Source organism: Bos grunniens, chromosome 11, assembly GCF_055505025.1.
Source record: "Bos grunniens cultivar Pamir isolate PY7600 chromosome 11, Bosgru_T2T1.0, whole genome shotgun sequence".
Lineage (NCBI taxonomy): Eukaryota > Metazoa > Chordata > Mammalia > Artiodactyla > Bovidae > Bos > Bos grunniens.
The window spans coordinates 37313107-37334971 of record NC_141175.1 but is presented as its reverse complement, the minus strand read 5'-3'; the positions used below and the strand labels follow the sequence as shown (position 1 = coordinate 37334971).

The 21865-nt window shown below is 43.2% G+C and overlaps 1 protein-coding gene across 1 annotated transcript in view; it reads left to right on the top strand.

Moving 5' to 3' along the window:
• The window catches only part of ALK (ALK receptor tyrosine kinase), a 747102-nt gene that overhangs the window by 545279 nt on the left and 179958 nt on the right, over nt 1-21865 (top strand). Inside the window, exon 5 of the mRNA XM_086323612.1 lies at nt 1896-2023. Coding sequence (XP_086179738.1) covers nt 1896-2023 — 128 coding nt within the window. The remainder of the gene's footprint in view (nt 1-1895; nt 2024-21865) is intronic.

Below are 21865 nucleotides of genomic sequence, written 5' to 3'. Positions count from 1 at the left end.
ATTTACATTTTCTTTTCGATTTTTTTTTTTCTTTGACAGTTCCACATTTAAACGGAAAGGCCCCTTTTCCTTACTCAATTGCACTGGTTTTATTTTGGATAGAAATCCTGTTGGGTACAGAAACAGAGAACAAACTTCACAACAGCAATAGTCTCTTCTACAGCATCTATTGTGGGGAAACTTAATACGCTTTTATCAAATGGCAGAGGCACTGGCTCCATTGCTCAGAATTAACTACAAAAGAGCATGGAAAGGGAACAGCACTGCCTTCTTCATCCAGCAAACCTCATTGCATGCCCAGCAACATGGCAAGAACCAGAGACACACAATCCCCATCCAGGAACACCCCCCTGAAGACCATAGATTGCTTTGAGTGATGCCTTCCTCACCAAAAGTTAATGAATGGAAAAGATTTGATGGAATCCCATGTCAACAAACAAATGGAGAAATGAACCCTCTAATTCAGTGTTAGAGGACTGACAATATCCTCAGAGTTTTAAATACATATATGCTTTGACCCAGGTTCTAAGAATTCGTCCTAAGATAAACTCACAGGGCTAGCCTCAGCCTGATCATAAAGAGGAAAAACCAGGAGCAATGCACAAATCGTTAAAATGCAGCCTTTGACCTGATCATGTAATTTATATTGATTGTCTTATGACAAACCATTGAGGGAGCACGTGTGTGTATGACCTTATATGTGTAAAGCTGTAGCTACAATGCTGCTTACAGAGGTGTTTACCAAGGTAGTCTCTAGATGAGTTTCCAGGTGACTTTTACTTTCCTTTACCAACTTTTCTGAGTTTTTAATACCTTTATACTTGAAATTTAGGAGGGTGCTTTAAAATTTTTTTAAACAAAAAGCTAGTCTTTCCCTAAGTTCCTTAGCATGCGTACTACCATACCTAAGCCCAACCTAGTGGTAAGACAGTATGAAACATTGTGATGAGTTAAGGTGAATCCACATGTCAAAATTCATCAAATTGTACACTTTGGATGTGCAATTTATTGTGCATTATACCTCAATAAAATTGTTTTTCTTTAAAAGGAAAGAAAATGTGAAATAGTCCAGGTAATTTCCATTCTCCACACAAAGTTATCAAAATAATTATGTATTTTAAAAAACCTGAATCAATGTTGGAAAGTAAATTTGATGCTGCAATCAGTGACAGGAGGCTATTCCAAGAGGTTAATAGCCTGAGTGAGGTGTAAAAATGTTCATTTAGCTTATTCTCTATTCTCTGGCTGTGTCAGTGTCCTTGATTATAGACAGATGCAGAGCTCACATTTGACCTGCTTCTGTCTACTTCTGTTTGCACCTTTTTGCAGAGTCCACGTCAATCTTAGGTAGCTTTTACCCCAAAATACATGCTTCAATGCACTTTAATTTTCCTGCAGTCAATAAATAGCACTTGCTAGCTTCCCTTAAGTAACTATATAGCAAACCCGAGGATTCTGAGATTTGAGGATGAGATAAAATTCCCAAAACCAAGCATTCTTTCCAGAGATAATTATTAGTACACTGATAAATGCTTTGAAGACTATTCCTTCACTCTGCTGGCAGATTTTCTCAGGTGTACATATTTTTTCCTGTATGAAATAGTCCAAAGGTCTGGCGTTGCCTAAAAAGTAAGACAAAAGACACACCAGTGGCCGCAGTAGGTTTAAGAATTGGGTCTCTGAGTTAGTTGGACAAGAAGGAAATAAATATGTGTGTGTGTTGCTGTCAGTGACCATCCTCAGAACCACTTAGGGTTCCACCCACTTAGGGTTCGTACAGAATGGAGAACATGGGCCCTAAAGTCAGGGCAGGCATGGGACCTCTCTATAGGTTAGGTCTGCTTCTCATCACTGTTTTTCTGTGTTTTTCCCCCTCTGCTTTCCAATGCAACCAGTTGGACTGTGCTGCAGGGAAGAATTGGGCGCCCAGAGAACCCGTTCCGAGTGGCCCTGGAATATATCTCAAATGGAAACCGAAGCTTATCTGCGGTGGACTTCTTTGCCCTGAAGAACTGCAGTGAAGGTATCTGAATCTGGCTTTCCCCATCCACTCCTTGGTAGCTTGTTGTCTTAAGTAGGTCAGTAATCTGCCACCATAATTAGCTGAAAATGTGCACATTTATACAGAAGTGTCTCCAGTGCTTTGGGTCTGATTCTGAATATTGCCAAGTGGTTCACAGCCCAGCTGATCAATTTTCAAAGATTGAGTTATAATATTATATCTACTTAACTTAAAGCTATATCAAATAGAATATAGTCTTTGTTGGATAACACATTAGCTTAATTTCCCTGGAGTCCAGATGCTTTCAGCTATGGTTTTGTTTTGTTTTGTGGAAATTTTCAAATGTTTACAAATGAATAGAATAGTGCAATGGGCTCCCATATACCCTCAACCCAGTTTCAACAATTATCAACATTCTGCCTTTTTTTTTTTTTTTCACATGTATCTCCATCCTACTAACTTGATAATGATTAGTACTTTACTTTTTTCCCCCCTGAGGTAAAATTTACAATTAAGTATTTTTAATGATTTGATTTAAGCTGTTATTAAGGGACAATGTGGGAAATGGTTATATGTGAAAATTCTTGCTTATTTTGTAAAAATCATTAAGGCATGTGTCATTGAATTCCTTTTGCATAACTCCACATTGTGAATTTATTTCAAGATTTATTAACAAGAGAAGACATCTCTCTCCTGAAGAGTAATTTGTCAATTTTTTTTCTTTTTGTCTTTGTTGCCAGGAAACTCTGAGCTAAATGCAATACTCAATCACAGTAAATTATATCTGTGTTGTTATTTGATAAACTTATTTTCCCTTCCCTCTACAGAGTTTTTGATCTTCTATTCCTATTTTCAAGATGATATTTTATATATATTTTTCATTAGACATTGCTCCAAGTGTGATTGGTATGCAGGAGAAGACTGATCATTGATATAGATATGAGGTTGATCTTTCCTTGATTCTTCAGAAGACCTAGGGTCATCATTATAAATATCCTTTATTATTTTTCCACATGTAAAGGGTATATAAGATGGACTTGAATTGTACAAATCTTTAGGAAACAAGTTGTTTTCATAGCCACTATTCTCCTGCCATGCCTGCCTCTTCCTCGAGGTTCACTAACCTGTGCTATGGAATCTGTGGTCTGGAGGCCCAGGAATGAAGTATAGACAGAAAGGGAGTCTGTGGCACTCCCAGGCCTAACCTCTCCATTTAGAATGTTCATCAGCAGCCATGAAGGCTCATAACACATAGCCATTGATTGCATGTTGAGGCCCAGTTTTGATTTTGAAGCTGAATACAAAAGGGACTCCTTTAGGTAGGGACCCTACTGACCACCCAGTTCCTTACCTTGCTGTTGCTCTTCATTCACTGCTAGCCTTGCAAGAACTTTCACAAAGTGGTTTTCTTTCTTTCTTTTTTAATCAAAACTGGTTTATGTGTCAGAAAAAGAAAAATCTATCATAACATGATAGATTGAACTTCAGTTCAAATTGAAAAGGTGCCTAGCCTGTGATGTGAGACGCTGTACAAGAAACATATGGTTTGGGAGAAAGCCAGGAGCTTGTACAAATGTTTCCACACTCACTAACTTAGGGATTTGTGAACGTCTCTGGACATCATCAGTCCTCACCGATGTCAAGGGTCCACGTACCGTCCAAAAGAGGTTATGTGTTGAAATGGAGCCAGTTATCAGGAATGTGTCAGGAAGAAGGTATGAGTTCCCAGAATTGGCCTAATCTCATTTCAGCAGCATCAGAAGGGAATAAGAGGCTATAAAACTCCAAGTATTAGGCTCAGCACAAATACTCTTGCAAAAATTCTTTGCACCTGGGAAAGATCTCAACCAGTTGTGCACATTTTTCCTTCCTTACGCCTACGACTTCCTTTCACCTACAGTATTCTCCCTCTGTAGTTTATCTTGCATTTGCAGCAATCCATTGCATAGTTTACAAGATATGTTTCTTTTCTGCTTCTCTACCCTTACAAAACCAAGAGAGTTGACCTCTCTAACTTTCTCTAATGGTCCAGAAAGTGTTTCTTCTGGCAGGACACTCTCTTAAGGAGGAAGAAAAGAAATCTGTCTCTGATTCCTTAAGGAAAGTGGACCTGCCAAGAGACCCAGGAAGGTTCTCATGGCCCAGCTACCTTCCTTCAGAGGCTCCAAGTCCAAGAACAGATGGTTTTCATGGGGAAGCAGGTGTCCTCTGTGCTCCTTCTCAGGTTTGGAATCCTGTGGCCACCAAGAGGTATGAGAGGACCACTGTGGACCTGTGAGGCAGAGAACAGAGTGATCCCAGTGTTTCCTGAGAACTTCTAACTCTTTCTCCTATAATGGAACAAATTCAGGTGCACATTGGGTGGTGTGGACAAGTTGAAAACATAAGAAGTATCCTAAAGCTACCCTCATATATTTAAAGAGAAGGAGTTGTTTTGCAGGCATACCCAAGGCCTGTTTGATGTAGACAAACATCTGTGTTTTCTGAGATCATTACTTCAGTTAGGTCATGAAGGGGAGGAGCTAAGAGAAGTAGTGCATTTGAAGGGGCGGAGCTAAGAGAAGTAGTGCATTTGAAGGGGCTGATCAGGCTGATAGGTTTGTGGGATATCTAGTCTACTTTCTACCTGGGTTCGATCCCTGGGTTGGGAAGACCTCCTGGAGAAGGGAATGGATACCCACTCCAGTATTCTTGTCTGGAGAATCCCATGGACAGAGGAGCCTGGTGGGCTATAGTCCATGGAATCACAAAGAATTGGACATGACTTTCACTTTCAGCTTTTCAGCTTGTAGGGTATCTGGTCTGCTTTATATAGACTTCTACAACCCTTCCTTGTCCCACAAGAAAAAAAATGCCATTTTAACTAAACTGGAGATGGGGTCATTGGGACAATTCTGCTCGCAAAAGAGAAGATATCTATCTGTGGGTGCCATGAAGGCAGAGGTCGTGACTCCCTCTGAATCCTAACACCTGTTATCATAGAATGTAACAGTTATTAGCTGATCAGTTAGTAAGCAATGAAAGCTCACATCTATGGAGCATTTAGCATGTGCACAGATACAGTGCTGATCCCTTTACACGTGTTAGTTATCTCCTGTGAGCTTTACAATAACACTAAAAACCAGGTACTATTATCCTCATTTTACATATGGGGAAACTGAACCTCACAGATGTTTCTAAAGTTACCATCATTGTATAGTTAGGGAAAGGTAGAGCCACACTCAATCCCAAATCAGTCTGATCACCAAGCCAGTATTTCTATCCATGACATCCTGCTGCCTTAATGGAATGTGTAGAGGCTGGAGTTTTATTTACCTTAGAATTATCTTTGACTCTTCCTCTTATCCCTACATCCGGATGATCAAGCCTTGGGCTCTAGGCTTGTGGCTGCCTCACATTCTATCTGTTGCTGTCTAGATGCTACTGTTACTGCTTCTTGAGTTTATCCTTCTGACTTCATTTCCTCAGCCACGTGCTTTATTCAGGCCTTCATATATGTATTCTGGGACTTTAGCAATAGCTAAATAGACTTCTAGCTATTAGACTAAATAGACTTCTAGCTATTAGACTAAATAGACTAAATAGACTTCCAGCTAGTCTCCCTGATACCATTATCCATCCTTCACACATTGCCAGAAAAATCTCCTCCAAATTCCCTTTGCTTGTGGCATTTTCATGAGGTTCCAGTAACTTCTTATTGTCTACCACATCAGGAATATGAAGGTTGGGCTGGACCACTTCACTCAGAAGTGAAGACCACTTCACATCAGAAAAGTGATGGCTGCAGATCACCCAGCTGGTTGATGGTAGAGCTGGGATTAACATCAGGACCACCTTGACTCTGACCTTGGTGCTTTCACCACTTCTCAATCCTGCCTGGGAAGCCACAGTGCCTCTGCCTGATTTCCACAGTCATTTACAATCCGGCCCTTCTGTACCTGCCCAACATTATGCCCTCTGTTTCCCCATACCTCTCCTCTAACAGACTGGTGTTCTCTACACTATGCCAATAATGCCTACTTGATCCCAGGCCTTATGTTTTGAACACTGATTCATCATTTAAGATCCAGCTTGGGGCCCAAACCCTCCAGAACATCACTCACAGCTAAAGAAATTATTCTTGGAAGACTTTGTTCTCTGCATCTAAATTTAGTAGCTATTTTATAATTATTTCTCAGTTAGTCATTTTGGGGCCCTAACGAGGTTCAGAACCTTGTCTTATATTGCTTTTATTTCTCCAGAGTGCAGTTAACACCATGCTAAACATATAAGAAACACAATGTAAATATTTGTTGACTGATCAGCTAATCAATCAATTGACAAATGCTGTTCCTGCTTTTATAGCTTTGGGCTATTACCCTATTACTCCCAAAAGAAAGTAGCAGTGAGTGGAAATTACTTGGAAGAGATTTTTCCCTCATCTTGAAAGAGTGGTGTGTGTATTCAGTACTGAGGGCAGGGATATCAACCCTTACATGCCCAGGCTCCTAGGGAACCCTTAACCCTTTCATAATGACTTTTCTTCAGCAGACAATTAAAGCATAGGATTATGCAGTACACTCATTGGGACTCCTCAGGTTCAGAGGAACCTGCTGAAAAATACGTCAGAAGAGCAGGACTAGCATCTTGAAAAGGACTTGAAAACAGTCAGTGTGTTCATAAAATTACATATTGCAAACACCCACCTAGCACCTTCTATGTGCCTGGTCCTGTCCTATGCACATTCATATATTAACTCATTAATCCTTCCAGCAACACTGTGAGGTATGCATTATTATTATCATCACTAGGCACAGCGGTCACGTACCCAGAGTCTCACAGCTGATATTGGAATGGAGGCCATCTGGCTCCAGCATCCGTGCTGTTAGCTACCACACACTGGTGCTGCCTGTGGAAGGTCACTGCTGGTAAGGACCCCAGAAAGCATCTAATCTGCCTCCCTCACCGTGTGGAAACTGAATGCACAAACACTCAAAAATTTACCTTGAACTTTAACACACTAAATTACTGATTAGTCCAATGTGCTTCCTACCTCCATCTCATTGTCATCAAGTTCTCAGTTTTTCTAAGAAACCAACTCAGAATTTCCCTTTCCCTGCCCAGACGGGTCAAAGGCAGTTTAAGAGGACCACCACACCCTTATCAATAGTGGGTCCCCCATCCATGAAAATCAAGGATGTAAGCCTAAACACATTTTACTGCAGGTGGCCATAGTTCTTTCATGAACCTACAAGAATCAGAACTGAGATTTCCCAGATGAGAGCCACATTCAGCTCACTAACAGACCTTTTCCCAAGAAGCACTCATGGTCCCTTACTCTATCAAGACATTGTCACACACATTACTTCTAATCCATTCAGAGAGGGTGTCAGAAGCCTCACTCACACTATCCATGGTGCTGAGGGTGATTTCACTGACTTCTATACTTCAGGAAGGGGGAGGAATCCGAGGAATACAATGCAGTCAGACCACTGCAGACACCTTAAAACACATGTCCCGAAAGAGTGGGAGATGACAGCTATCTTAGCCTCTTTGTGCCTAAAATGAGGACATGTAAACTAGATCCACAGTCTTCAAACATTTTTTAGAGGCTTAACTCTTAGTTCAAACAAAGTCTTATATAAAAACCCAGGATATGAAATTACACAAGTACAGCTGCCCTAGAGGAAGTGACGGTGAGGAGCCCACCAGTTCCACAGTCTTTGACAAACCTTCCAAATGGGTTTTCATGAAATACAGCTTGAGAGTTGCTGGGCAGTCTGATTTTTAACTCTCCTATTAACCCCAGCTTTTCGATCCTATTATACTGTACTTATTTAAAATGTAATAGCAAAACGGAATTACATTAACCAGACCTTCTTTAAATGATTAAGACTAAGCCCAAGGCTATTGTACTTTGAATATGGGCCATTTCCCCAGACAGACTTTTGTCACTGTGGGTCCTGGCTTTGAGATGCTAAGTATGGAGCCGGTATGATTGTTTCCAATAAAACACGCATGGCATCACCTGGCCCTCTCTCCCTTCTCTTTCTTCTTACTTTATCAAAGACAGTGATGGGCACTGGAGGGTATCCTCCTTAGACCAAGAGGGGACAAGATGAAATGAGAGAAGCTACACAAATAGATTCCAATATTTGGCCAGCCATGTGGAACCAATTAACCTTTAGAGTAAGATACAAAATCCAGCTGGGTAAAATGAAGGATAACCTCATGGGCTCCTGGCAGCCTGGCCCAAACTGGGCATTTTCTGTTCCAAAAGCAAGCAGCACCCCAGCACCTTCCTTAGTTTGTGCTTGTGAAATTACTGTGGAATGCTGTCTTCGGACTGCCAGCAAAAACCTGTCTGTGTAGCAGACTCATTCATCCAACCGTCTGTGCATTCACCCATTCATACGACAGGTATTTACTGAGCGGTACTAAACTAAATGCATAGTGACCTTGATATAAACTTGTTTCTGTCTTAAGATTGAGTTTTGATGTTATGGCTTTAAGATCTCTATTCTACTTAGGACAAACACTGCTCCCCAAGGGCATCCCTGACTTATATTTAGTTTGCCCAAGGTATTGAATAGGTGCTCCATTTGTAGAGATGTCTTCCTCCAAACTAGTTACAATGCACCTTTCTCAGAAAGAACACAGAATGAATGCTGAACCGGCAATCAGGGAATTTAAGTCATGTTTCTACCTCTTCCTTGGTGGCTCAGACAGTAAAGAACCTGCCTGCAATGCAGGAGAACTGGTTCAATACCATGGTTGGGAAGGTCCCTTGGAAAAGGGAATGCAACCCACCCCACTATTCTTTCCTGGAGAATTCCATGAACCAAGGAGCCTGGCAGGCTACAGTCCATGGGGTTGCAAAGAGTCAGACACGATTGAGCAACTAACACTTTCATTTCTTTCACTTCCACCTCTTTAGGCTTCCCAGGTGGCGCTAGTGGTAAAGAATCCACCTGCCAAGCATGAGAAACATTTTTGACCCCTGGGCTTCTCTGTCTTCTTTACTGTCTGGCTCAGACAGTAAAGAATCTGCCTACAATGCAGGAGACCCAGGTTCGATCCCTGGATTGAGAAGATCCCTTGGAGAAGGGAATGGCAACCCACTCCAGTATTCTTTCCTGGAGAATTCCATGGACAGAGGACCCTGGCGGGCTACAGTCCATGGGGTCACAAAGAGTAGGACACAGCTGAGCAACTAACACTTTCACTTTCAAACCCTGAGTCAGGAAGATCCCCTGAAGGAGGAATGGCAACCCACTCCAGTATGCTTGTTTGGAGCATTCCACGGACAGAGGAGCCTGTCCATAGGGTACAGTCCATAGGGTCACAAAGAGTGAGACATGACAGAGCTACTAAACAACAGCAAACAATGCAACACTGTGGATCAAAAGAGACATCAGGTCTCCCCCAGAATTGGCACACTTTTTTTAAATTTAAAATAGGAATAACAATATGTCAACGGCTGACCCCAAATTGACGTTAATCGTGAGCGTCAAAGGAGAAGATGGCTGTGGAGGTGTGTTTGTGGATGTTGCTCTGAGCTCCCTGACTTCTCTGGCCTCAAGTCTTTGAAAAGGAAGCTACTCCCTCTCTGCCACTCAGTTTCTCATGGTGAAACGACCATTCACAGAAATAAATTGAAACAAACACTTCATGTTAATGACAACAACGTGCCAAGTGGGTGATGGGAGCTGCAGCATCGCCAACCTGATGCCAGCATCCAGGTGGCCAACACCTGGGTTGGTCTCTTCAAGGGACTGAATCAATCATGCGGTAGTGGATCTATTGCTCGGAAGTGAAAACCAGAGAGGACCCTGAGCCACAGTCTGGTGTCCTCACTTAGTTCTCACTGTGACTACCTGGTGGAGGGTGAACCTCGTTTACCAAACATTCCCCTTCTTGACTCCCGATCTCTAAAACTTCTTGCCTGTTTTTTACCTGTGGACTGTGCTCCTTAAAAGATAGGCATTAGAATGACTAAAATTTCATTTAGCCACTGAGATCTACTCACATTTCCCTGAGTGCCTTCCCACCTTTAAGCTTTTTTTTTAGCTATGCCCCCTCCATTCCCAATATCTGCTTCTCCCAGTCCGCCACATCTTTCAGATTTCTGCTCAAATATATCTTCTCCCAGAAGTCTCAGCCCAGAATTGTGTTTCTATATATTTCTGTTTTAAAACAGCCTACTTCTTTCCAGAGTTATTTATGTGTCTTGCTCAATAGATGCTAGGTTCTATTTTTTTAAAGACTGTCTTTAAAAAAAAAAAAAACTCTACATCCCAATTACCAACTAACAGTGTTTTTCCCATAGTAAGTAGTGAATAAACGTTTTTTTGTTACAATGTAGGAGAGAGATTACAGGCTTTGGAATCAGAATGAGTGTGGAATTCCAGCTCCATCATTTACCACCCTTTTGATCTCAGAGGAGGTTTCTTTTTTTTTTTTTTTCCAATCTGTGAGTTTTGTTTTCCTCATAAGTAAGTGGGACTCAGTTCAGTTCAGTTGCTCAGTCATGTCCGACTCTTTGCGACCCCATGAATCGCAGCACACCAGGCCTCCCTGTCCATCATCAACTCCAGGAGTTCACTCAAACTCATGTCCATCGAGTCGGTGATGCCATCCAGCCATCTCATCCTCTGTCATCCCCTTTTCTTCTTGCCCCCAATCCCTCCCAGCATCAGAGTCTTTTCCAATGAGTCAGCTCTTCGCATGAGGTGGCCAAAGTTCTGGAGTTTCAGCTTTAGCATCAGTCCTTCCAAAGAACACCCAGGGCTGATCTCCTTTAGAATGGACTGGTTGGATCTCCTTGCAGTCCAAGGGGCTCTCAAGAGTCTTCTCCTGCCAGGGTCCAGCCCCGGTGGAGTCAGAGGATTTGAAGGGGAGACGGCTTCGGCTATGAGGATACGATAGAATTAAAGATATATAGAGTGGTTAAATAAAGATAGCTCAGTGAGAAAATTCAGTGGAGAAAAGAGGCTGAATAACTTGGTTTACGTGGAAAGCCAATAAAATTCGAAGATAAGGAATTTGAGTCCCTACGTAGGCCATGGGTGTCCTCCCGCTCTCCTGAAGGAGAGGAGACACTAAGGCCTCCCTGGTCAGATCTTAGAAGCCCAGGCAAAATTAGTAGGCTTAACGAGCCTCCATGCTCCAGATGGGAATTCAGCCAGAAGGTGAGAGAAAGAACGACATGGGGAGACCAAGCTTTGGTGAACAAGGCCTGCACTTTATTTTCCAAAGTAGTTTTTATACCTTAAGTTGTGCATAGAGGATAATGGGGGAAGGGGTAGAGTCATGCAAGGACAGCAGTCCTTGATCCTAATCGAGGCCAGGCTTTCTTCCTGCAAACTTATCATATGCAAAAGTTTAGGTGATTTACATCATCTTCTGGCCAGGAGGCCTGTTAACATTTTATGACCCTTTCTTCAGAAAACTTATTTTTCTCTAAAGGTGATTATTCTAAAGTCAAGTGCCACCCTCCAAAAGCATTAGATAAAGTTGCATTCCTACAGGGCAAAGGTGTGGTGGGCTATAACAAGAAAAGAATTAACTCAAGGGTCCAAGGTTACAAACATTAAAACTACTACTTACATTCCTATACACCAATTATATTAATCAATACACTCCCAGGGACACAGTAGGTAAGGGATATGGAAACTTAGCAGCAAACATTGGCCCAACAAGTGAAAAACCCCTCACCAATACAATTTCTAATCAATCTTTTAACTGCTCAAAGGAATCTTTATTTAGACAGTTTAGAACATCTCATGCCTCTCATGGTTGGGAGGCTGTGAATCACATGTGGCCGAAAGAACCTGTTCAGGCAGGCTAGAGGACTTCCAAAGGAGTTTGTAAGTTGAAACACTCTTGTCACGCCCAGAGCTGTAAGTTAACTCTTTTTCAGAGAGAGGTGGTGGGGGACAGCTCCCCATAAAGTCAGAGGTGTAGGTGAGAGCACAAAGCAGTAAAGTAGGCAGACTATGGTTTTGGGGGTCGATGCTCCAGAATTTCCAGGGGTACTCCTGAGGCTCGATCCCGCCTTTGCGGATGCCGAGCCTCCTTTCTCATGACCTTTGCCATGGGCAGATTTCCTCACGCTGGCTCCCAGCATTCTCCAACACCACAGTTCAAAAGCATCAATTCTTTGGCGCTCAGCTTTCTTCACAGTCCAACTCTCACATCCATACATGACCACTGGAAAAACCATAGCCTTGACTAGATGGACCTTTGTTGGCAAAGTAACGTCTCTGCTTTTGAATATGCTATCTAGGTTGGTCATAACTTTCCTTCCAAGGAGTAAGCGTCTTTTAATTTCGTGGCTGCAATCACCATCTGCAGTGATTTTGGAGCCCCCCAAAAATAAAGTCTGACATTGTTTCCCCATCTATTTCCCATGAGGTGATGGGACCAGATGCCATGATCTTCGTTTTCTGAATGTTGAGCTTTAAGCCAACTTTTTCACTCTCCTCTTTCACTTGCAACAAGAGGCTTTTGAGTTCCTCCTCACTTTCTGCCATAAGGGTGGTGTCATCTGCATACCTGAGGTTATTCATATTTCTCCCGGCAATCTTGATGCCAACCTGTGCTTCTTCCAGCCCAGCATTTCTCATGATGTACTCTGCATAGAAGTTAAATAAACAGGGTGACAATATACAGCCTTGACATACTCCTTTTCCTATTTGGAACCAGTCTGTTGTTCCATGTCCAGTTCTAACTGTTGCTTCCTGACCTACACACAGGTTTCTCAAGAGGCAGGTCAGGTGATCTGGTATTCCCATCTCTTTCAGAATTTTCTACAGTTTATTGTGATCCACACAGTCAAAGTCTTTGGCATAGTCAATAAAGCAGAAATAGACGTTTTTCTGGAACTCTCTTGCTTTTTCCATGATCCAGCAGATGTTGGCAATTTGATCTCTGGTTTGTCTGCCTTTCCTAAAACCAGCTTGAACATCTGTAATATATAATTATGGGTTTTGGGAAATTAAAACTGATATTGTATGTAGAACCCCTAGCACAGTCCTTGGCACAATGAATACCATCTCCCTCTCTCTCCCATGTCCCCCGTCTGAGCTGAATGTCCCCATTCAGGAACCAGGACTGAATAATTCTGTAGGACTAGCCCATGGTGTGTTATATGTTGGCAGGGTCCTACCCACCTTTCATTTATGTTGTTGCTGTTTGTTTTCATTTAATATACTATCTTTTTAATCATTTATTTTATTTAATTGTCAGTTTATAAAATTTAATTTTCAGTAGTAAATGTTTACCAGCTAGCTCGCAAGATTTCTGAAAATGTAACAATCAGCTCTTACCAGTGAGTGTGAGCTGGCTATAACCCACCACTGCACTCTTCCTTTCCCAGATTGTTTTTCCTAAATCCCAGACATTATATTATCTTATCCATAGACATTTCAGCATATACCTCTAAAACCCCATTTCCAACAGAGATCCTGATAACCCAGATCTACATTTTAATTTCCAAGGCAGTTACTTCTGTATGCTTTTATCTTTAATAAAGTCAGTTTTTTTTTTCTTTTGTGACTCAAGTGCACAGAATCCAGTTTCCCCAAAGGAAAAGGACCATTTAATCCCATGGGATGGCTGAAGTCCAGGGAAGACCCTAAAAGTACATTGACCCGACTATCACATTGCCTCCTCAAGCCAACTAAGTGTGCAATCTAAAACAGCCAGGCCCCAGCTGGTGGAACCAGGAAAGAACTTTGTCTGCCCCTCCTTTCCCTTCTGATGCATAGCTGCTGTTGGCAGAGACTTTTATATTCTGGAATGGCTTACTCATAATCACTAATAAAGCCAATTAGAAATGCCCCCACAAAGTGCCTAGGAACAAGAATGATTGCTTGGGTGACTGTTTTAAACATTCGACCATTGAAAAATCACCTGGAAATGGGGGCAGACACAAAAGGTTTTAAAATATAAATAAATAAGGAACCAGTGTGCTGAGGTCATTGTACTCCCAAAAGAAAATTACTTTCAAATTACAACTACATAAAAGAAATAATTGAAAAGATTAATCACACTAAAATAATTGGTCTATTTTACAAGTAATTTGGAGCAATATTCAGTCATTGACATCAATGTCTAGTAGTAAAATAGCAATGAATTCCATTCTCTGACTAATGTATTTATTTTATTAATGGTACTAAATGGTGTTGTTACTGCTTATAAATATTTCATAATTTTTAATTCATTAAAATGTTCAAGGAACTTCCAAAAGTATTTATTAGTTTAAGTCATTCTTAGTATTCAATATGCGATTGCCATTCTGCTTGGGTAATTAAAAAAATTATTGTTTTGGGTAATGGGAGTCTCTTTGAATTTGGAGGATTAAGCCCCAGTTATTAATGAGACTACTGCTCCAGATGGTGATGAATGAGGGGCTTGGTGAAACTGTGTTCCCTTTTTGCATCTCTAAGGTTCCTCTGTAGCCATTCCGTAAAACCTGGCCCTGGAGCTGTGAGGCAAACAGGGTGGACCCAGATAAATTAATTCCGGAGATAATAAGAGGAGTGTCAGTTTGAACATTGGTTTCAATCCACTACCTCTCCCACCCCCATTTCATCTTCCTGAAAGAGCTGACAGCAAAATTCATATATTCCAACCTCGCCTCCTGTTTCTTTCATTCTTTGATAGAGGCCATAACAGGTGAAATGAACAAAAAGATGCAACAGAAAGAATGGACACCCAATACTGAATAGTGGAAGGAGGATAGGACTTGGATGAGGAAAACATGCATTTGGGTCTTGAGTTGTTTGGGTGCCACGTGTCCATTATATCCTGCAGTCCTAGATCATTCATGTGTGAAACACAGACCGTGGATGGTACCTGCCCCAGGGTCCCTGTGGGGTTTGAACGTGTTCATCTGTGTGCCTGTGTAAAACAGTACCTAGAACCTAGTGGGAAACCAAGCAGGATTAGTTCTACTCTTCTCTAAGTCCAAAGAGTGTGTCATGGTGGTGTGCCAATGGCCTCAGCAACTCTTAACTAACTGTGCTATTACACAAACAGTTGGTATGAGTCATCAAGGAAAATCAGCCATAGTGAATTGTACAACTCAGGGGCTCAGTGAAGTCTAAGGACATCCGCTAGAGGAGGGACAGGTTAACTCTGCCCAATAGGTCTGAGATCAGGCTCACTGCACTGCCTCCAGAGTGTCATCCACACAGGAAATGGCTAAAGTCATTTGGCTATAGGCAAATTGGGAGGGGCCAGGATCCAATAAGTGGCTTGAGGTGAAGTGGGGCCAATGCTTCTCGAACTTGGATGCTTGTGTAGTGATGTTGTGGGGGTTGATTCCACAGAATCAACATGATATGTCTTTCCAGATTGGAGTTGGGGGACATTTTCTATTGAAATTAGCAGGCTATATGTTGGGCTCCAGTGCAAACTGTGCACAATTAATAAAATACCTTTTCTATTCATAGCGATCCCCCAGATTCTGGAAGTGACTTCATCCTTCTCTGCCACTGGGAGAACAGCAGAGGACATGTTGGTGAAGCACCATTTCAGGGGGACAGAGGGACATGGGTCAGAGGAAGTACAGACAGGCCTGGGGTCAAGCAGGTACCAAAGGGGAGGTATCCTCTCAGTGCAAGCCACGGAGGAAGGGCAGGGTGGCAGGCAGAACTCCACTGACACCAGAAACCAGCAGCAGGGCCCTGAGCTACCTAAGCTACCAGAAAGGCTCAGTTCCTAAAATTTAGGTACCAGGTCAGGGACAAACTAACCAAATATTAGACTGCAAAGTCCCCTGTGCATTGACCTAGAGCTTTTAAACTTCCTCAAGGACAGAATTAATCTCAGAGTTGGTTTGGTTTGGTTTGGTTTGGTTTGGTTTGAAGGAGGATACAGGGAGGGGTTTGTAAACCTTATCTGAAGACCTGGGAGACATTTTACTTCCTCTCTTCTGGCACCCCTGCACAGGGCTCCTCACTTCAGGGGCTCAGCAACTTCCGGGGTAGTATGGGCTGAAGGAGCCATTTGCTCTGCTTGCTGGGGGGCATAGACTCAGAACGCTGGAGCCTAAGTGGCTGGGATGTGAGGCTTTTTCTCTCTTCCCTCATGGTTATTTTGCCATTTTTGGCATTCTACATCCTCAAGTCATGCTGTGATCATGGTTTTTGTGGAACTTTAGTTTGCCTTTCTTGTTGTGATCTGTTTGGGGAAGAAACACTGAGAGACTAGTTGCTCTGCAGCTTCCTGGAAAGCCCTGCAGTGTAGAGTTTGCAAACCACAGGACAGACGGTCTCTGGGATCCCTCGTTCTCTCAGCTCCATCATTCTGGGATTCTCTCAGCAGCATGTGGGTGAATGCAGTCTTTTGGCTTTTGCTTCTTCATTTAGCTCTTAGCCAAAATTTTGTATCTAGAAAACGCTTAACGAACATTAACTAATTACCCTTCATTAATCATTCATGCAGCTGGTACAGCAGGGTCTTACCATTTCCTTTAAGAACACGGGTGTAATATCCTATCTGGACCCCAGCTCCCACTCAGGGGGCAATGGGGTCATCATGGCGGCACTGGGATATTCCGGAGCTCACTAGGGGAGTGGGCCGGAAGGTGGGCATGGGCTCTGTGAGGCTACAACCACACTGGGATGCCCTTCTATTCTAACGAACAGGAAGGACGAGCCACATTGCCAGCCAATGGCAGCTGAGAGGCAATAAGCTTTAATTAGAGGCTTCTTCCAGGAAATTCATATGAACATAATAAGTCTGTTGTCTTAAAAGGCCCAGAGAGGTTAAATGCCTCGCCTTTCTTTTTGCTTTTATAAGCTGATCTTTTCAATCGTTTGTGAAATGTAAATATAGTGAGGACATTGACTCTGAAGAGCTCCCCACTGCTCCAGGGACAGGTAGCCCGAGTCTGGGGTCAGGAGGCAGCCTGTCTGTAGGTTTATGGCTCAGGAGCACAGAGCAGGGCAGGCAAATGAGCTGTCACAGCTGAGCGCAGCAGAAGGGAGAAGGTCACTTGGGTCTCTGTGAGGGCTGGGAATGAAGCAAGCTCCCTGTGCCGCAGGCCCAAGAGGTCAAGGAGAGCCTGTGAGTAGCCTGAAGTCTCTGTCCTATGAACTTGGACCCACGAGTATATAAAGCTAGAGTGAGGAATGCCCAGAATTACATTATATGGATAAGAATGGAAAATATTCCTTGTAATGGTAATTACAAGGAGAGATGTTTTTCTGCTTATCTTACCATCTCAGGAATGATATTTTTCTTTACTGTTAGTATGCAAGCACAGACTTTTGCTCACTGGCTGTCATGTGCTCTCATGTTATGCACACGGCACATATGTACAGTAATGTTAGAGCCCTGTTGTCGGGCCATTCTCTGCCATCCTTCTCCTGATGTGGCGCTTTTCCCATTCCTTTCTCTCATCCCTTACCTGTGGCATGTGCAATGCCAAAGCTTCTACTCCATTCAGAGTCCTACCTTTTGTTTACTCTGTGATAAGAAATAAGTAAAGGCAGACAGATCATTTCCCTTCTCAGTTGTTTGTTTGGGCATCCTGTGGACAGCCTGTCCCTACATCTCCCCACTCTCAGCCTTTCTTCCTTCCGTCTCCCCTAGGCTGTGGATGTCTTCATCTTTTTGTTTGTCTGTTAACCCAGTATCATCTCAACTCTCTTCCTTTCCTTGTGAGAAGAAGAAAATCGGGCCATGGAATCACTGTGGCCACTTCAGTTATCAGTGAGCCTGCTCCGCTTTCATTCCAGGCACAGACCTCTGGCTCTGCACCCATGGACAGAAGCTGAGACAGGCAGGTTGGATGGATCTGGGATGGATCTGGGGCGTGCATATGTAGAGTCTTCCTGTCTTTTCCTTCTTATTCTAAGCAGAGATTTTCTCCTCTCCTCCTTTTTCCCTTTCCCCATGTTTCCTCCCTTCCCTTCATGAACCTGTCACCCTCTCATTCAGGACCTCACCCACCCGAAATGCATATGCTCTCTCTCTTACACACACACACACACACACACACACACACACACACAGAGAGAGAGAAAGAGGGGGGGGAAGGCATGAACATGCTCAGGAACAGGGAGAGGTTTTGAGGGACATTCGGATGTGGGACTCCTAGAGAGTGCCTATGGGACAAGATCATCATCTTTAGTTGAGTGAGGTCTTACCTAAGATGGAAGTCTTTCCTGGTGTTGATCACATGGCAAAGGCAAGGATCTAGGTAGATAAAAGGATCTGGTATTTTTTTCTGAGCATCAAGAAATGAAATGGGAGTGAGCTCTTGGGTACTGGAGCTGAGGTTGCACTCACTGCATGAGAAGACACTAGAAGCCAAGAAGGAAACGTCACTGGGTTTAGGAGAGCTCTCTTCTTGGGTCAGCAAAACACAGAGTCTAAGCTCATGGGGCACACCTGAAGTTTTATCCCTTGTCTTTCCCAGTCTTCAGTAGAGTCACATTGAACATTCCAGCTTACCTTGGTTGTAGTCCAAGAGTTTTGTATGGGCACTGTCTCGGGTCTTAAAGGGTTTAAATGTCACTCCTGAGACCAGATTGAAGATGGTAGTAGTGATTTATAGGAATCTCCAGGGAAATGGCTAATCTTCAAAGAAGAGGGAGGAAAGGAGGGAAGAAAAGAGGAAGGGAGGGAGCCAAGTCTTGAGATCTAGCCACTCCCCCCACTGTGAAGTTCTCTTTCTGGACCAAAGTTGAAGATTCTGATCTTCACTGATAAGGAAGGTGGGATCTCCTTACCTGGGATATGTGCAGATGCATCAGTTGGGCTTCCCATCTTCCCACCATCTCGAAACTGGACTCCACAATAGAAACCCAGCCTCCCAGAACCAAGGCTGGAGACCTTATTAAAGAACCCAAACTCTTTAGGCTTTTCTAGATTTTAAAAAAATCTTTCTTTGTTCTTCCATGTTTCTGTATTATCTGGTACAACTTCATCAGAGGCTCCGATGACATGAGGTCCCCCAGTCTCTAATTGTTGGTTGTTGCTTTTCAGAGACAAAAAATAGAAAAGGAGCCACACAGTCACAGTCACTATTGTGGGCTCTTTTGTCAGGTGTATAACTCCTCCTTCCATACCCCACCCCAGCCTTTGGTTCCAATGCAGACAACTCCATTCACGTGCTATGAGCTCTGTCCATTTTCCCCTCCTGCTAAGTTGCAAGCCTTCCACCTCATCTCTGTATCCCTGGCACTTGGTTCAAAGCCTGCAACACAATAGGGGCTCTTTGAGTTTTCACAGAGTGTTAAATGAGTGAATGAACAAATTAGTCTAGAGGGAGCAGTGTGGAAATTGTCTGTGAATGCAAAGCCGAGTGGAAAATTGAGATCAGCAGCTGGAAAGTGTAAACAAGGCAAATGTATCAACATTGCAGATGATTTCAGATGTCCCCTTAGTCATTTAGGTGGACCTTCTACTTTGTAAGTATAGGCAGACAAACACACCCATAGCATGAGCTTAAATTCCGGATTTTCCATGCCAACATAATAATAAAAATCATTAATACTATTATTGTTATTGTTATCATTATTGCAAGAGTGGACCCTCCAGTATACACCATCTAGAAACCCCTTCTGGAGTCCTGAACACCACCAGGACTAGACAGGTTGCTGACCCATGATGTACTCACCTCCATGCTATCTACTCAAAATAGGACTTTGAGGTGGCTCTGAGGATGTTACAGAGGAATCAAAGAGCAGAGGTGCTTGTGGTGGCTGTATTCTATCAACTCTCTTGCGTTCTGCGGCTTCAGTGAACTCTACAGTTCTTCACTTTTGAAAATCACAAGTTTGATATCATTTAGCATCCGGAAAGGAACTAAATTAATCCCCCCCACTATCCCCAGTTTTACAGGGTAGCATACTGGGACCCAAAGAAGTTAGGGCTCTAAAATTACCAAGTGGCCAAGTCATGGCTTTTGACGTCCTATCCCATTTTTGTTTTCCTTCAGTCTCTTCCTACTACTTCTCAGCATTGGAAAGATTAGAAATTGGCTTTAGCATCTATATATTTCTGTTTCCCACTGCCCACAGAGCCTCATGCCAGATCCTCACCATCCAGCACAAGAGCCTGGCACAGACCAGATGTTCAATAAGAGGTTTTAATTGAAACAAATGGAATGCACAGCATCCTGATAAAGTATTAATGGGTGATAAGCATACTGGAACCTTCTGTCTCAGCCTGTATCTTCAGAGAGACCAGCCCATGCTCAGCCCAGGAAAAGGGCATGCCTAAGAGGAGAGTTATGGCAGGGAAGAAAATCCAAACCAGGTTATGAGAAGCAGCCCATTGGAAAGGATTTTAAATATCACATAGAGGATGTAAATTTTACAGTCTATATGCAAAACTTACAAATTAAACTTCACTTGGCTCCCATCTCTGTGGATGGCAAATAGCATAATCGAAAGTCAACTCTAAGAGTCAACTCGGAACTGGAATTTTCTCTGTCCCTTTTGGCTAGTTCAGACTCCTCCCCTCTGCCCTTCCCATTCCTCTGGGGAGCCAGTAACAATGCGAAGGCCCTGTGCCAGTTGGTAATGAAAGAACCATGTACTCTGGCCTTCCCTAAGACACTCATTCACTCCCTGTTGGTCTTTGGTCATTGAGCCAGGCTCCTGAGTGTGACTGAGGGAGTGAGTCCTGGCTTGCAGGTCCATGTGGATCACTCCAGCTCCATCCACAAGCCTCTCCAGCTCTGTCCACACCCACTTAGCCACCTCTGGACTCCTCAAAGGAGATACTAAGGCTCCTGACACCCTCCTGTGCTGCTCTGGGTTCACAGGCCCTTTCTGCCCTCAGCCTCCCAGCTGCCCCATCCCTCTCTCCTGACCCTACTGAAGCAGCCCGGTGCTAACCCAGGGCACACAGGTCTTCCTGTTTGCAAATATCCTCAAACTTCCTGGTCTCTGTCCCATGCCCTCACCAGGCCAAGCCTTTCCCGAGGTAGGAAATGCATAACCCTTGTTGCCCTAGCAGAGCCACATCATTTGTTCTCCTTTTCTTATTGTCTATGGGGTCTATTCCACACCATTGTAGGTTCTATCTCACTCTGTGATTTTTATTTATGGGGTGTAAGGCCTATGTTTTGGGAGTCTTGTCAATTCTTGGTTCCAGGTATTCAAGACTCAATTTTTTGACTCCAAGGTCTAATTTGCTCTTGAAAAAGTCCTGATCTTACTGTTGAAAATCTGTATTTTCAAGTGTATGTGGCCTCCCCCATCAAAGGCAATGCCTGGAGAAAGCAATAGCAACTCTCTAAATGGAAGTGAGGGAAAGTGTCTGCAAAGCTCAAGAGAAAGAAACCTCAGAGGGTGTTCAAAAATACCATCATAATTTGAATCATAATTTTCCTAATCATGATAATGAATGCATGCTAAGTCGCTGTCATGTCCAGCTCCTTGCAACGCTATGGACTATTCTGCCAGGCTCCTCTGCCCATGAGATTCTCCAGGCAAGAATACTGGAGTGAGTTGCCATGCTCTTTTCAGGGGATCTTCCCGGCCCAGTGATTGAACCCATGTCTCTTACGTCTCCTCCATTGGCAGGCAGGTTCTTTACCACTAGTGCCACTTGGGAAGCCCAATCATGATAATATCATATTATCACAGATCCTGACTCCAGTTGTCCAGCTGTGCCTCCAGCTAAATAATCTCCAGAGAGAGCTTTCAGTTCCCCCTTTTCAATGATTTCCCTGGAAAGAGTTCCACAACTATTTTGATGGGAGACAAAGACCTCTAAATATTTCAAAGTTCTACGATGGTGCAGCCAACATCCATCCCTTCTGGATGTGGACTGTCACCCTGAGTCAGGGTCAGAGCCCCACAGTACAGTGTGAGCATCTCTGTGGTCCAGCCCAGAATCTCCCCTGACAAGAGA